The following is a 13,041-nucleotide window of genomic DNA, read 5'->3' as shown; positions in this document are numbered from 1 at the left end:
GAAATTCCAATTAAAACAGCCCTTGGCTGTGGATTCTCTAACTGTGAAGGGAACCTCTGCTTGAGGAATGATTGAAATATTTGATTAAAATCGTCTCTGTGAAATTCTGTTCTCAGGAGGGATAAGGAAGGATAGGTGGATCCTTCCTGTGGGACAGGGAGGAGGGGACAGGCCAGCAGAACCTGAACTGGGATTTTTAGGTGATACCAGCAGGCTAAAAAGAGGCAGCAGGAGCCATTCCCATCCCAGCTGGGTGTGGGAGTCCTTAGGAGCCGATGGAATTGTGCAGGTGTGGGGGTACAATTCCAGTGAAGATGATGGGAGGAGAAGGGGGCCATGTTTGGGAGCTGAGGAATATTCTTTTGGGAATGGGTATGGGAAATTTCAGGATTTCATGTTCCCACAAGAGGGTTGCCATGCTCTGGGCACTGGCAGGAGGTCAGTGGGAGGATGGGGCAGAGAAACTTCTGAGCAGGGAATTCAGAGGGGTCAGAGGAGGAATCCAGGACACTGAACTGGAGAAGGGGCTCCCTCAGTGAGTGTGAGGAATTGAAAATCTACACTTAGAATTTGGGAAGGAAGCTGCCAATTCCTGCTGCATTCCCAGGAGCTGCTTTAGCTGCACCTGTGGTTTAGAGGATCTGAGCTTGGAGCTGCTGTAAATTCCTCCTGTAAATCACCTCCTTCCTGCTGTGTTCTGTGGGACAAGAAGGAGCAGAGGGAGCAGTGAGAGCAGGAAAGGCCAGGAGTGCCTGTCCAGACCCCAGCCTGTCCTGGCAGCACAGCAGCTCCAGGGAAGGATGCTCTGAAAATAGGGCAAGGCTGGATGTGCTCAGGGAAGCCTGGAGGACAGAATTTAACTTCTCCTTGCTTTTTGTGGCTCCTCTCTGTTGGAAATCTGGTTACTGAGAATTTTAGACTTTCTGTGCTGACAGAGTCTGACCCCCAGGAGAACACTGCATTGACCTGAGGCCATGGAGAAGCTTCCAAAATGGAATGGCAGAACTGGGATTGTGGGGGTGGAGTTTGAATAGAAGTGTGTGATGTCACAGGGTGGAAAACTCAGAGTTTAAGGGTTTAGAATACAGGAATAGATATAAAGCAAGATGGAGGTTTTAGGGTGGAGGCTGCTCCTTCTTCTCCTCCTTCTCCATGGGTTTGGGTGGTTTTGTGTAATTGGATAAAAAAGTCCCCATTGCGGGCACGGGTGGTTGGTGATTGGGTTAAAAGTGAAAATAATTGAGGTGTCATTTCTGAATTGGGCAGTTTATTCTTAAAAGGCCTTGCAGAGAGAGAGATGGGGCTCCATTTTTAGTTTGTTGAAGTGCTGCAGAACTCAGGGTTTGTGAGACTGTGACAGAGATAAGAACTAACAAACATCTGAGTCCCAACAAGAAATACCATCCTGAGCATTTAATGCCGACCCTGGCAAAAAGAAGTTAAGACTCAACAGCTCTCCATTGACCTCCTGGTTCAGACAAAACCCACTCCAATATTTACATCCTCCAAATAAATTATCCCAGCCAGGACTCAGGCATGTTTTGTGTTTGCAGGACATTGATGTGATATTCAGCAACATTTCAGACATCCACGAGCTGACAGTGAAGCTTTTGGGATTGATTGAGGACACTGTGGAAATGACAGATGAAAGCAGCCCTCACCCTCTGGCTGGCAGCTGCTTTGAGGACCTGGCAGAGGTTTGGTGTTCAGTTTGGTTGGTTTAGGGGGGGTTTAGGTTTGTTTTTATTAAATCACTCCAAACAGGGTGTAGTGGTTTTGGTTTGCCAGTTTGAGATGTCGCCAGTGTTGAGATTTCCTGGCCAATGCCCCAAGGAGTGTGGAGGGTTCAGTGCTGGCCAATCCCCAGTGCACTCACTCCCTGCTGCCAGGTGGGATTAGCAGAAAGGCAGAGCAGGCTCAAAGCCTTAAAAGGGTGTGAAGAAAACACCTATTACCACTAACTAAAAGAAAGAGTCATAAGAATCAGAACAAAACTTCCAGAACACTTCTGCCCCCACAACCTTTTCTCCCCCACTGACAACGTAAAGAAACAAAACCTAAAATTTCAGTCAGTTTACCACCTCTAGAACAGTCTTTTGTTCAGTTCTCTTAGGGAACTTTGCATCACTTCCCTGAATGTCTCCCGTGCAAAACCATGACCAGGGTTTTCATTCAGGTGCATTGTTTGACATCTGGAATGGGAAATCTCTTCAGGGACTCCAGGAAGGAGTGAAGTACCAGAGCAGCACTTTGTGGCTGTACAGAAGTGCTGGTGATACCCACTGAGCTCTAAAGTGGGTATTAAAGAGCAGCAATAAGGAAAAACACTGCCCTGGCATTGGGTGTGCCTCCTACTGGAAGATTATTAATTATTTTCTCAGTTTGTTTTGAATGGGCACTGAAATACTGGAAGGAATTTTTTTAAAAATTCTTAAATACTCCATATTAAAATTATTCTATTAAATATTCTTAAATATTATTATACTTTAATCTATTTTAATATATTAAAATAAATTATTTCATACAGAATATATTAATATTATTTATTCATATTAATAATATTAATTATTAATTAATGTATATTCTCATAAAGATGTTTGATATATTTTAATATATTTTACTTAATAGTATTGTAATATTAATATTATTCTTAAATATTTCTATTCAGTAATACAGAAGGGAGTCACAAAGCTGAATAGGGCTAGAGCTCAGTTGAGTCAGAATTCCTGAAAATAGGTGCAAAATGACTCTGGCATTCAGCAGGGAGGTGCACAGGGAAAAAGCAGAATCTGAGATGCAAGAGGACAATTCAGCTTAGAATTAACCACACAGTTTTAATTGTCTGGGAAGAAAACTCTTGGAGAGGATGACCAGGGTAGGGATGGAAGTTTTGCTGCCATTGGACATGGCTTAAATGGAATCTGCTTTTCTTTGAGATGTGTATTAATCTAAATTTTTGGCCCTAAAACGTGAGAGCAATCATGTAAACCACTATTAGGAAAAAAACTGTTCTGAGGTGACAGAGAATGTTTCAGCTGAACCACGTGGTGAATGGCAAATTTTTTGTTTTATCTTCAAATTATGATGTTTATTTTTTAAATTAAACTTTTTATTTATATATACTTTTAATATATTATAATATCTTTATATTAATTAAAAATTTTATTATATTAACTTTAAATCTTACTTTTATATATAATTTCCATTTTTAAGATCTGAGAATTGCACTAACACCCCAGCACCACCTGAAGAATTATTACATTTTTGTGGCTGTAAAAAATAGTGATTTTTGGGCACAGGTGCCACTCATTTAGGAATAGACCATAAAGATAAAGTTTTCTTGGCATTGCTTCAATAAACCACTCATGTAGGAAAGTCCAGTTGACCAAGTCTTAGCAGTTGTTGAAGCATAATTGCTTTATAATGATAAGGAGAAGTGTTTGATCAATGGATTAAAGTAGTTATGATATTAAAACTATAAAAAACCCTTAAATTTGAAATAGTGTAGCATTATCCTGGAAAAAAAAATCTGATTTTATTGTAAAAGTTGCTCTGAGTCATCCAGTGCTTTAGTGGAAACAAATCCTTTTCAATGAGTGAAAATCTCATCTGATTTTTCATTCACTGAGAAACTTGAAGAGGAAATTAAGTCCAGATTATTTTTCCAAGCTTTTTATGAAGGTAATATATTTGAATTTATGAATTCAGTTAATATGGGGCAAGACGTGCTTAATAAGTGAGCTGTTGATGGGATCTCCTCACAGGGTGAGATCATCTTTCTGTCAGTGTTTGCAAAAGGAATCATTACAGAGAGATACGAAAGTGAAGTGTTTATTTGCTCTGCTTATCTCACTGCCAGCGTTGTTCATTTAGTGTTTCCATTAAAAAGGTCCTTCAACTTCTTGGGAAGGATAATTAAAACCAAACAACCCTTGCAAGCTGGAAACTTCCTGCTTTGTCTGTTTTGTCTTCATCAGCTCCCTGGAAGGTTTAAAAACATAAATATTGTCGTGGTTTTGAGATAAGGAAGTGTGGGGTAAATAAAACATTGATTTTGTGTTTGGGGAAAATAAAATATTTTTTGCTGGTGTGGAGGAAATTCAGAAACTGACACCCAAAAGTGGGAGATGGGTGGTTGAGAACAGGGCAGAGGGTTTCTGAAGGGATCTTCACAAGGCAGCTGATACAACAAGGGGATTGTCAGTAGATTGTAAATTTGTTTTCTGGTGTTTGTGTTTCCATAAGAGGAGATTTAAGTATCCACAAAGGAATAAAGGTGGAGAGCAGTGCACACAGCAAGGGGGTGAAATGGGCAAACACCAATCCAGGGCCATATCCTGCACTGAGATCGTTTATAGGGACATCAGGGTGCTGCTTCCATAGAATCCCAGAATGGATTGGGTTGGAAGAGACCTTAAATCCCATCCCATCTCATCCCATCCCATCCCATCCCATCCCATCCCATCCCATCCCACCCCTGCCATGGCAGGGACACCTCCCACTGTCCCAGGTGCTCCAAGTGTCCAACCTGGCCTTGGGCACTGCCAGGGATCCAGGGGCAGCCACAGCTGCTCTGGGAATTCCAGCCCAGCCCCTCCCCACCCTCCCAGGGAAGAATTCCCAATATCCCATCTAACCCTGCCCTCCTTCACCCAAAAGCCATCAATTTCAATCTTCCAGAATTCCATGTTTCAGTCACTTCTGCAGCACTGTCAGCATAAAACCCTTTCTAAATAATTAATCTCCTGAGGAAGATCCCTAATGCAGTTCATTTTAATCTCATGTTCATAAAACAAGCCCAAAACATAAAAATACTGATTGAAGTCTAAGTGATAGAAACTAAAACCACTTTTAAATGCAGTAAAAATATAAAATAATTCCAGAAGACAGCACAGAGTCAGGAAATGCTGGCCTGACTCCTGCAGTGGATTTGCACTGTGGATTCCACTGTGACTTGAGACTTCACCAATGTTCAAACAAGCCTTTTGTGGGGTTGGCATTCCCAAATCCAGCAGCCTGGCAATCACTGGGGTGAAAAGAGGGATGTGCTGATGCCAGCAGTGACTCAGGAGTGAATCAGTCCCTGCAGGGACTGGGATCAGCCTGACAGGCCCTGGCACAGCCCAGCTGGGAGCCAGAAATGATCCCTGCAACCAGAAATGGTTCCTGCAGGGATTCCTGTACAGCCAGAGATGATTCCTGCACAGTCAGAAATTATTCCTGCACAGTCAGAAATTATTCCTGTACAGCCAGAAATTATTCCTGCAACTAGAAATTATTCCTGCAACCAGAAATTATTCCTGTGGGATTACTGCAGACAGAATTTTTTCCTGTACAGCCAGAAATGATTCCTGTGGGATTCCTGTACAGCCAGAAATGATTCCTGTGGGATTCCTGCAGCCAGGAATTATTCCTGTGGGATCCCTGCACCTCCAGGTTTCCATCCCATCCTGCTGCAGCTGATCCTGTGGAATCACAGCTGCATACTCCAAACAGAACCATTTTTGCATCTAAACCCTTGATGGCACTTGAAGACTTTCCCCTGAGCCTGGTTGTTCTGTCCCAAATGAGATATTATCCCTGGAAAAGTGTTCCAAGTTTCCACATTGTCCATTTTTATGGACAGAGGGGTAAAATTGCCATTCCATGTGAAATGGGGTGAAAAGTAAAAACTTCTCTTGGTTCCCACTGCTGCAGTACAACAAACTTTGTGTTGGCCATAAAGATGGGGAGGTTGAGGAATTCCAAGAAAATTATGGACATTTAAAAGCTAGAAGTGAAATAAGATTGTGGTTTACTCAATATTTATTTTGTAAAATCAATATTTTCTTGAAAAGTTCCATCAGCTTATTAAAAGGAATTATTGTAGCAGCTGGGACAGAAATAGCTTGGATCCTTCACTTCTGTGTGTAATTCTGTTTTGATTTAGGAGCAAGCCTTTGATCCATATGAAACCTTGTCCCAGGATATTCTTTCTCCACAATTTCATGAGCATTTTAACAACTTAATGGCCAAACCTGCTGTGGCTCTCCACTTCCAGGTGAGTGCAAATGAGAAATACTGAATGGCTTTAATTCTCATATTTCAAAGGTTGGAATTCTGTCAGTAATTCTTTGCTTCCAACTAAGGAAGAAATCCTCAAGGTCCTTCCCTTCCATCAGTGTGAGATATTTTGACTTTGCTTTTTGCTGTACAAACAGGGCACAGCTCTGACCCCTCCATGAGTGTTTTTGCAGGTTTTTTTTCTCCTCACATCCTGTAGGAGAACAGAGGGTGAATTCTCACACTGCCACTTTTATTTTGCCTTTTAAAGCCAACCACAGGCACACAAACACCATATTTTCATTTTCTCCTGTGCATATCCAAGGCCTCCTGCAGCCCTGAGCCTGTGACTGCTGCTTTTTCTAGAAATTCTTCAGTAATTTCTTAGCCATTGCTGGCCAGCAGGATAATCTGTAATTCTTTTGTTGGTTTATTGCTTCCTTCTGCCTGTGTAGCAGATTTATTAATTAAAAATGCTGCTCAGGCTGGCTTGGTGTTCAGAAATACCCTTAGAGAAGCTGCTGAGCAAGTGATGGTCACTGGTGCTCCCAGTTAAGACCAGTTTAGTGGTCCTGGGACATCTCTGCAGGATCAGATCCCTCTGAAATATTCCTTGGGGAGTGAGCAAGGAAGGCTCTTTGCCTCCTGCCCTCCTAAATTTAAAGCTCAAAGCTGGAATTGAATTCTTTTATTCCAGATTAAATTGATATTTAAGTCAGGTGGTGAATCTGGCCTCCTTTCTGTCCCTGAGGTAATTCAGTTTCTCCTCAGATGGAAGATGGCAAGAATTTCACCACTGTTTGGAAAAATCTCCTCATCTTACACCCTGAATTACTGCCTTAGTCAGCTACTGGGAATGGAAAATATTTCTCATTTTTTAAGTGATAAACCTGTGATTCTCAGTTTCTGAGAGTGATACTGATTTCTTCAGTACCCAGTGAGGCCTCCATATTTCTGTGGGATATTGGACATAATGGGAGCACAGTGAATATTCTGAGTATTTCAGTGTAAATAATCCTGGTTTTTTTTCCTTTTCAGTCCACAGCTGAAGGATTTAAGGAGGCTGTCCAGTACGTCCTGCCTCGCCTCATGCTGATCCCAGTCTATCACTGCTTGCACTACTTTGAGTTGCTGCAGGTAAATGGAGCTACACTCTCATTTCTGACTGAAAATAATTATTAACATAGAAAATCTGAGCTTTTAAATAGCTGGTTACATTTTATTTATTCCCTCTGAAAATTAAAATTATTTGACACTGGTTACTTCATTTCTGAAAAGTAAAAGCGTATTTTAAAAAATCTTAAAAAACATCTGTTGCTCTCATATGAACATTTGAACTACATTTTATTAAACAAATATTTATTGAACTTGAGTTCTAATATAGGTAAAAATTGAATACACAAATCTAATTTCTTCTTTCTATGAGTTGTGAATTTTTTCTCCATTCAGAAAAAGCTAAGCAGGATTCAGTCAGAATTCTCAGGTCACACTCCAGCTGCAGCTCAGTTTATTATTTCAGAAAAATCCATTCTTAATATTCAACCATTTGTCCTGAGTTCTAACTGGAATTAGCTGAGGATAATGTAAAAAAGGTTCTGTTTGCCCCATTGTGTGGGGAAAGTTTGTAATGCTTTAAAGGGTAAATGAATTATTAACTAACAGGGATGAACTTCAATTAAATGGGTAAAACACCCTGTGGCTATAGCTGACATTTGGAAATAGCACCAGAAATGATTCTTTGAGGTTCTCAGTGTAAAATCTGATGCTGTACAGGTGAGTTATAGGGATTTCCTTTGTGTTTTAAAGGATTTACTTGTATGAAGGAAGAAAATAGAATTTATCTATAATCCAACCTAAATATTTCTAGGAGTTGTGTTAATACCAGATCTGTAATTAATATTTAGCACAAGCTTTTTTTTTTTTTTTCTACTTAATTTCACTCTTGTTTTCCTCATGTCTGCTGTGATTTTTTGCATATCCTGATTTAAATAAGTAAAAACAAGGGATGATTTATTTTGACCTATCCCAAATGAATGAATTGCCAATATTTTGCAGAAAAGTTGAAATCTCAGAATGGTTTGGGTTGGAAGGGTCCTTAAAAATCATCTGGTTCCAACCCCTGCCATGGGCAGGCACAGCTTCCAATACACCTAAATCTGTGTGATTTCAGTAAATTTTCAGCTATGAAGCATTTCTAGTGATAATCAGTTTAAAAAACAGTTCAGAAAAACTTTTTAAAAAACCCAAACAATCTTAATTTTCTACAACTTCTTGACAGGAGAGTGGGGGACAGGAGGGTCAAGCTCTGCCAGGGGAGGTTTAAATTGGATATCAGGGAAAATTTCTTTATCAGAAGAGACTCTTTCAAAATAATGGAACTTCCTTTTCCATGATCATCACCTGCATGGGATAATTCTCTGAAAATTCTGCAAATCTTCCAGGTTGAAAAGCCAGAATTGGGCCAGGGACCTGCCTGATGCTGAAGGTCAGGCTTTTAATGCCCCATTGTGTCGTAGAGCTGGGAAAGTGCATCAGGATGAAATTTAAGGATGAAATCACGTGCTGCCACAGCTCTGAACTTGGAGCTGGTTTTACAAGTGTAAAATATGTTGTGTTTTTCTCCTTTTTAGGGAAAAATTACCACGGGTGCCCTAGAGAGCAGAGATTTTCTCCTATTTTTGATATATAAAGCCTGGCAAAATAATTTTGTCGTTTTTTTATTCATTTTAAATGATCACACAGCATGAAAGATGAGCATTTTAGCAGTGAAATCATTTAAATTTGACCTTTATGCACAGTGTATGAGATTTCTGAGTTGAATCTGACACTTGGCTGTCTCACAACCTTGTGATCACAGAACAGAAATCTGAAATATCACCATGGAGAAATATTCAATCCAGAGTATTTTGTTGTGTTCCCATTAGTTACAGGTTTCAAATTTGCATTTTATGTTGTACTTTGAAAAAATCCTGAATTTACAGCAGGGATTTTTAGAAAGCAGAGTGGTTTTTGGGGATAAAAAGAGTATTTATTCCACAATTCTAATATATTGTTGTATTATATGTTATATTAACTACATATTAATATATGTAATTAATATAATAAATGGTTGCAATATTATTAATTACAATATAACATTATATGTTACCTTAATACAATATATAACATTAAAAACTGGTGGTACTGCTTCTCTGTTGCCATTGCATTTGCCTCTAGGAATTATGGTCGAAGAAGACCAAAATGAAAGCAGAAAAGCAACAAAACACTCATATTTTCACAGTTTCAGTAGGGAGAGAAGCTCAGATTGAGACTTTTATTCCTTGAGGAAGTTACCAAAAACCCCTTCTGAATTGGCAGGTGAACAAAATAATGATTTACACAAACACAGGCCTCAATATTTGCTTTTTTTGCAAAACAGCTAAACTAAAATAAAATTAAAGTGTGAAAAGCCTGAAAATTCTTTCAAGCTGTAGAACTTTTCCTCCTTGGTGGAAAAACCTTCAGGATCTGCATCAGAGCCTCCTCTTTGCCTGAGCACAGGGATCAAGGTCCTGGATGGAATCCTTCCTTCTCCCTGGCACAGGATTATCCCTGATTGCTGCTCCTGACTCATCCAGCAACATCTGAAATTTTCCCTCAATTGCTTCTCCCACCTTTAGGATTCTGCATTTCACACCATTTCCATGTTCTTTGCATTTCCATAGCTGGCAGCAAGGAAAAGTAGAATTTCCAGAGGTAGACATCTGATTTTTTCCCTTTCCTGTACTGTTCCTCAGCTTCTGAGAAATTTTGAGCCACAAAACTCTTCCTTTTTTGAATATGGAGGTTCTTTGGGCATGGAAAACTAAAAATTGAGTCATTTAAACAACATGGGAGTGGACCAGTGTGTCAAATCCTTTTCTCTCAATTACTTTTAGAAGAAGCTGAGGGATCTTTGCTGAGGGAGTGTAGTGGGGAAAGGAAAAGAAAGATTCTGCTGTGCCAGTGAGTGTAAGATTTCTCTTCAAGTCTGGAGGTAAAAAAGAGTTTATCCCAAACTGCACAGCAAGTTGTCATAATTTTGCCCACCAGTTTATTAGCTTCAATTTTTCTTTTAAAAAAATCACAGAATCCCCGACTGGTTTGTGTTGGAAGGGACCTCAAAACCCATCTCATTCCAGCCCCTGCTATGGGAAGTTCAGGAGATCTTGGAGGTGAAAAGGGTTAAAAAGAAAAGTCTCTCTTATTTTTTCAGTAGTCTTTTAGGTACCACCTTAACAAAAAAGAGGAACTTTAAGGTTTGGCTCAAAGCGTGTTCCTACCGAGTGGATGGAGATTATATGAAAATCTGTGGAATTTCCTAATTCAGGAAGTTTCTGCGGAGTGGTGGAGATGGATTTAGTCTTTATACAAAGGCAATACATTTTTTGTCACTGCCTTTACATTTTTCTGTAGTAGCAAATCTTGAATTTCAGACTTTCTTTCACTGTTTGCTCTGTGCAAAATTGATGTTTCTTCTTGAGTTTGCTGAAGGTGGCACAACTCAGGACGATAAGCAAAGAGGGTCTTGCTCCTGTCTTAAATTTGGATTGTTGAGACGGACTCATGGAAGGAAGACAGACAGACTTCCATAAACCAGCTCTGAATCCTTAGCTATTTCAACCCTTGAAACTCTTGAATCAAACCAGTTTGATACAGGATGTTGTTGATGAGATAACAGGCAAAATAACACCTGACAGTTAGCATTAAAGGGGAAAGGGAGGGTAAATTAAAGGGTAGAGGTTTCTAAACTTGATGAATATCCAGTGATTTTTCCTGAACCTCTGACAAATATTTTTCATTTCATGCACACTACTTTTGAGTGGAGCTCTGTGAAAAGTCACTGACTTGAAATCACCAAAATTTCACTGAGTGCTGCTCATAACACCACGTGAGAAGGTCTTCCAGTCTTTTTACCCTGCTAGAAATGAGGCAAATCTGAAAGAAAAATCAATGTTTGTTGTGTCCCAGCAATTGCAGGAATGCAGTGAGGATGAAGAGGACAGGGAGTGCCTGAAGCAGGCCATCACTGCCCTGCTGAACCTGCAGTGCAGCATGGAGCGCATTTACAGCAAGCACTCCCCGCGGCGCCGGCCTGGGTAAGCACCCCCAGAGCCTCCCCACAGCTGGCAGGGAGGGAGATAAATCACCTTTTCCTGCTAGAAAATCTCTGTGTTTCCTTTTCAAGGCATGTGTGCTTGCCAGGTTTCTTTGTAGATGGAGCAGCAGCCCAAAACCTTACCCACTAGTAAAAATAATGTGAATATTTGTCTTGGTTTGAAAAGACAGGTGTCTGTTAGGGAAGGTGGGGGTCTGTCCTGAAATGGAAAATGTGAACTCCTTCTCTATGAATTATAATAATTTTGAAATTAAGGAGTTTTCAGGTAAAGATGTGGGAGTAGAAATAACAGTTCTTTCCTAGGAAAATTAAAAATAGAAATGCAATAGTACAAAAAAAACAAAAAACAAACCCTGCCAGAGTCAGAGCCTGCCCTGGCAGCCTGTGGGTCAGGCTGGTGGCAGCAGTGCCATTCCATGGGGGCTCAGCCCTCCTGCAGTGCCAGCTGTGCTTCTGCTGGAGCAGGATCCTGGACAAGGCTGGAGTTTTCCTCTGGAGCTCCAGGGCTGCTGGAGATGGGCCTGGGCTCCCTCTGGGAATGCAGTGGGCAAAGGCTGCTCCTCTGGGAATGCAGTGGGGCAGAAAGCTGCTCCTCTGGGAATGCAGTGGGGCAGAAAGCTGCTCCTGTGGGAATGCAGTGGGCAAAGGCTGCTGTGGTGTCCCAAAGGCTCAGATTGGATCCAGGTAGGAATGCTTGGCTCCTCCCCTGGGCACAGCCTCTCCCCATGGGATGATGGAATTTTCTCAGCCATGCAGGGACACTCAGTGGCCATGAACAGCAGAGATCTCCTGGAGGGAGGATTGGCTGTGGGAGAGACAAAGAAAACTGCCCAGAGAGCAGCAGAGAACTGCCCCAGCTCTGGCAGATGGGAAATAGAACACACACCCCTAAACCACATCTTACAAGCCAGGACAATATTCTACTCCTTCCCCGCCAACTAAAGCAGCGCATGTGGCTTATTTGGAACTTGATGAGGACATTTTGAGGGCAAAAAAATCACGATTTAAGCAGTTAATTCCATTGATGATTTCAGTCTTTTGGGATGGCAAATCTGGAGCGTGCCCGTTGTGATTTTTTCTGTTCTTCCCTCAAGGGAGCCGGTCTGTCGCTTCTATCACCGGCAGATCAGAAGCAAACACTTGGCCATCAAGAAAATGAACGAAATCCAGAAAAACATCGACGGCTGGGAAGGCAAAGACATCGGCCAGTGCTGCAACGAGTTCATCATGGAAGGAGGGCTGACGAAAATCGGGGCCAAGCACGAGCGCCACATCTTCCTCTTCGACGGTTTGCTGATCAGCTGCAAAACCAACCACGGGCAGTCGCGGCTGCCCGGCTACAGCAGCGCCGAGTACAGGCTCAAGGAGAAGATTGTCATGAGGAAGATGCAGGTGGTGGACAAGGAGGACACGGCAGAGTACAAGCACGCCTTCGAGCTGGTGTCCAAGGACGACAGCAGCGTCCTGTTCGCCGCCAGGTCGGCCGAGGAGAAGAGCACGTGGATGGCGGCGCTGATCTCGCTGCAGTACCGCAGCACCCTGGACAGGATGCTGGACTCGGTGCTGCTGCAGGAGGAGAACGAGCAGCCCCTGAGGCTGCCCAGCCCCAGCGTTTATCGTTTCGTGGTGGAGGACTCCGAGGAGAACATTGTTTTTGAGGACAACTTGCAGAGCAGGAATGGTATTCCCATCATCAAAGGGGGCACGGTGGTGAAGCTCATCGAGAGGCTGACCTACCATATGTATGCAGGTATCCTGAGCTTGTTGTTCTTACGTGGGTGAGGAAGTTAATCCTTCTATCTTTAGCTTTTTTCTGCTTGTAATGAAATGTAAAACAACATCTGCAGGGAGTAAAATATGTT

General features: G+C 41.7%; 1 protein-coding gene across 1 annotated transcript in view; it reads left to right on the top strand.

The window, feature by feature from the left end:
- SOS2 (SOS Ras/Rho guanine nucleotide exchange factor 2) overlaps positions 1 to 13,041 on the top strand; it is a 46,355-nt gene that overhangs the window by 17,593 nt on the left and 15,721 nt on the right. Inside the window, exons 6-10 of the mRNA XM_053979608.1 lie at positions 1,554 to 1,697; positions 5,930 to 6,040; positions 7,081 to 7,179; positions 11,032 to 11,159; positions 12,274 to 12,929. Of these exons, the coding sequence (XP_053835583.1) occupies positions 1,554 to 1,697; positions 5,930 to 6,040; positions 7,081 to 7,179; positions 11,032 to 11,159; positions 12,274 to 12,929 (1,138 nt within the window). The remainder of the gene's footprint in view (positions 1 to 1,553; positions 1,698 to 5,929; positions 6,041 to 7,080; positions 7,180 to 11,031; positions 11,160 to 12,273; positions 12,930 to 13,041) is intronic.

The sequence above is a fragment of the Vidua macroura genome, chromosome 6, assembly GCF_024509145.1.
Source record: "Vidua macroura isolate BioBank_ID:100142 chromosome 6, ASM2450914v1, whole genome shotgun sequence".
Taxonomy (NCBI): domain Eukaryota; kingdom Metazoa; phylum Chordata; class Aves; order Passeriformes; family Viduidae; genus Vidua; species Vidua macroura.
Note: the sequence above shows the minus strand (reverse complement) of the source record. Positions and strands in the feature narration are given on the sequence as shown.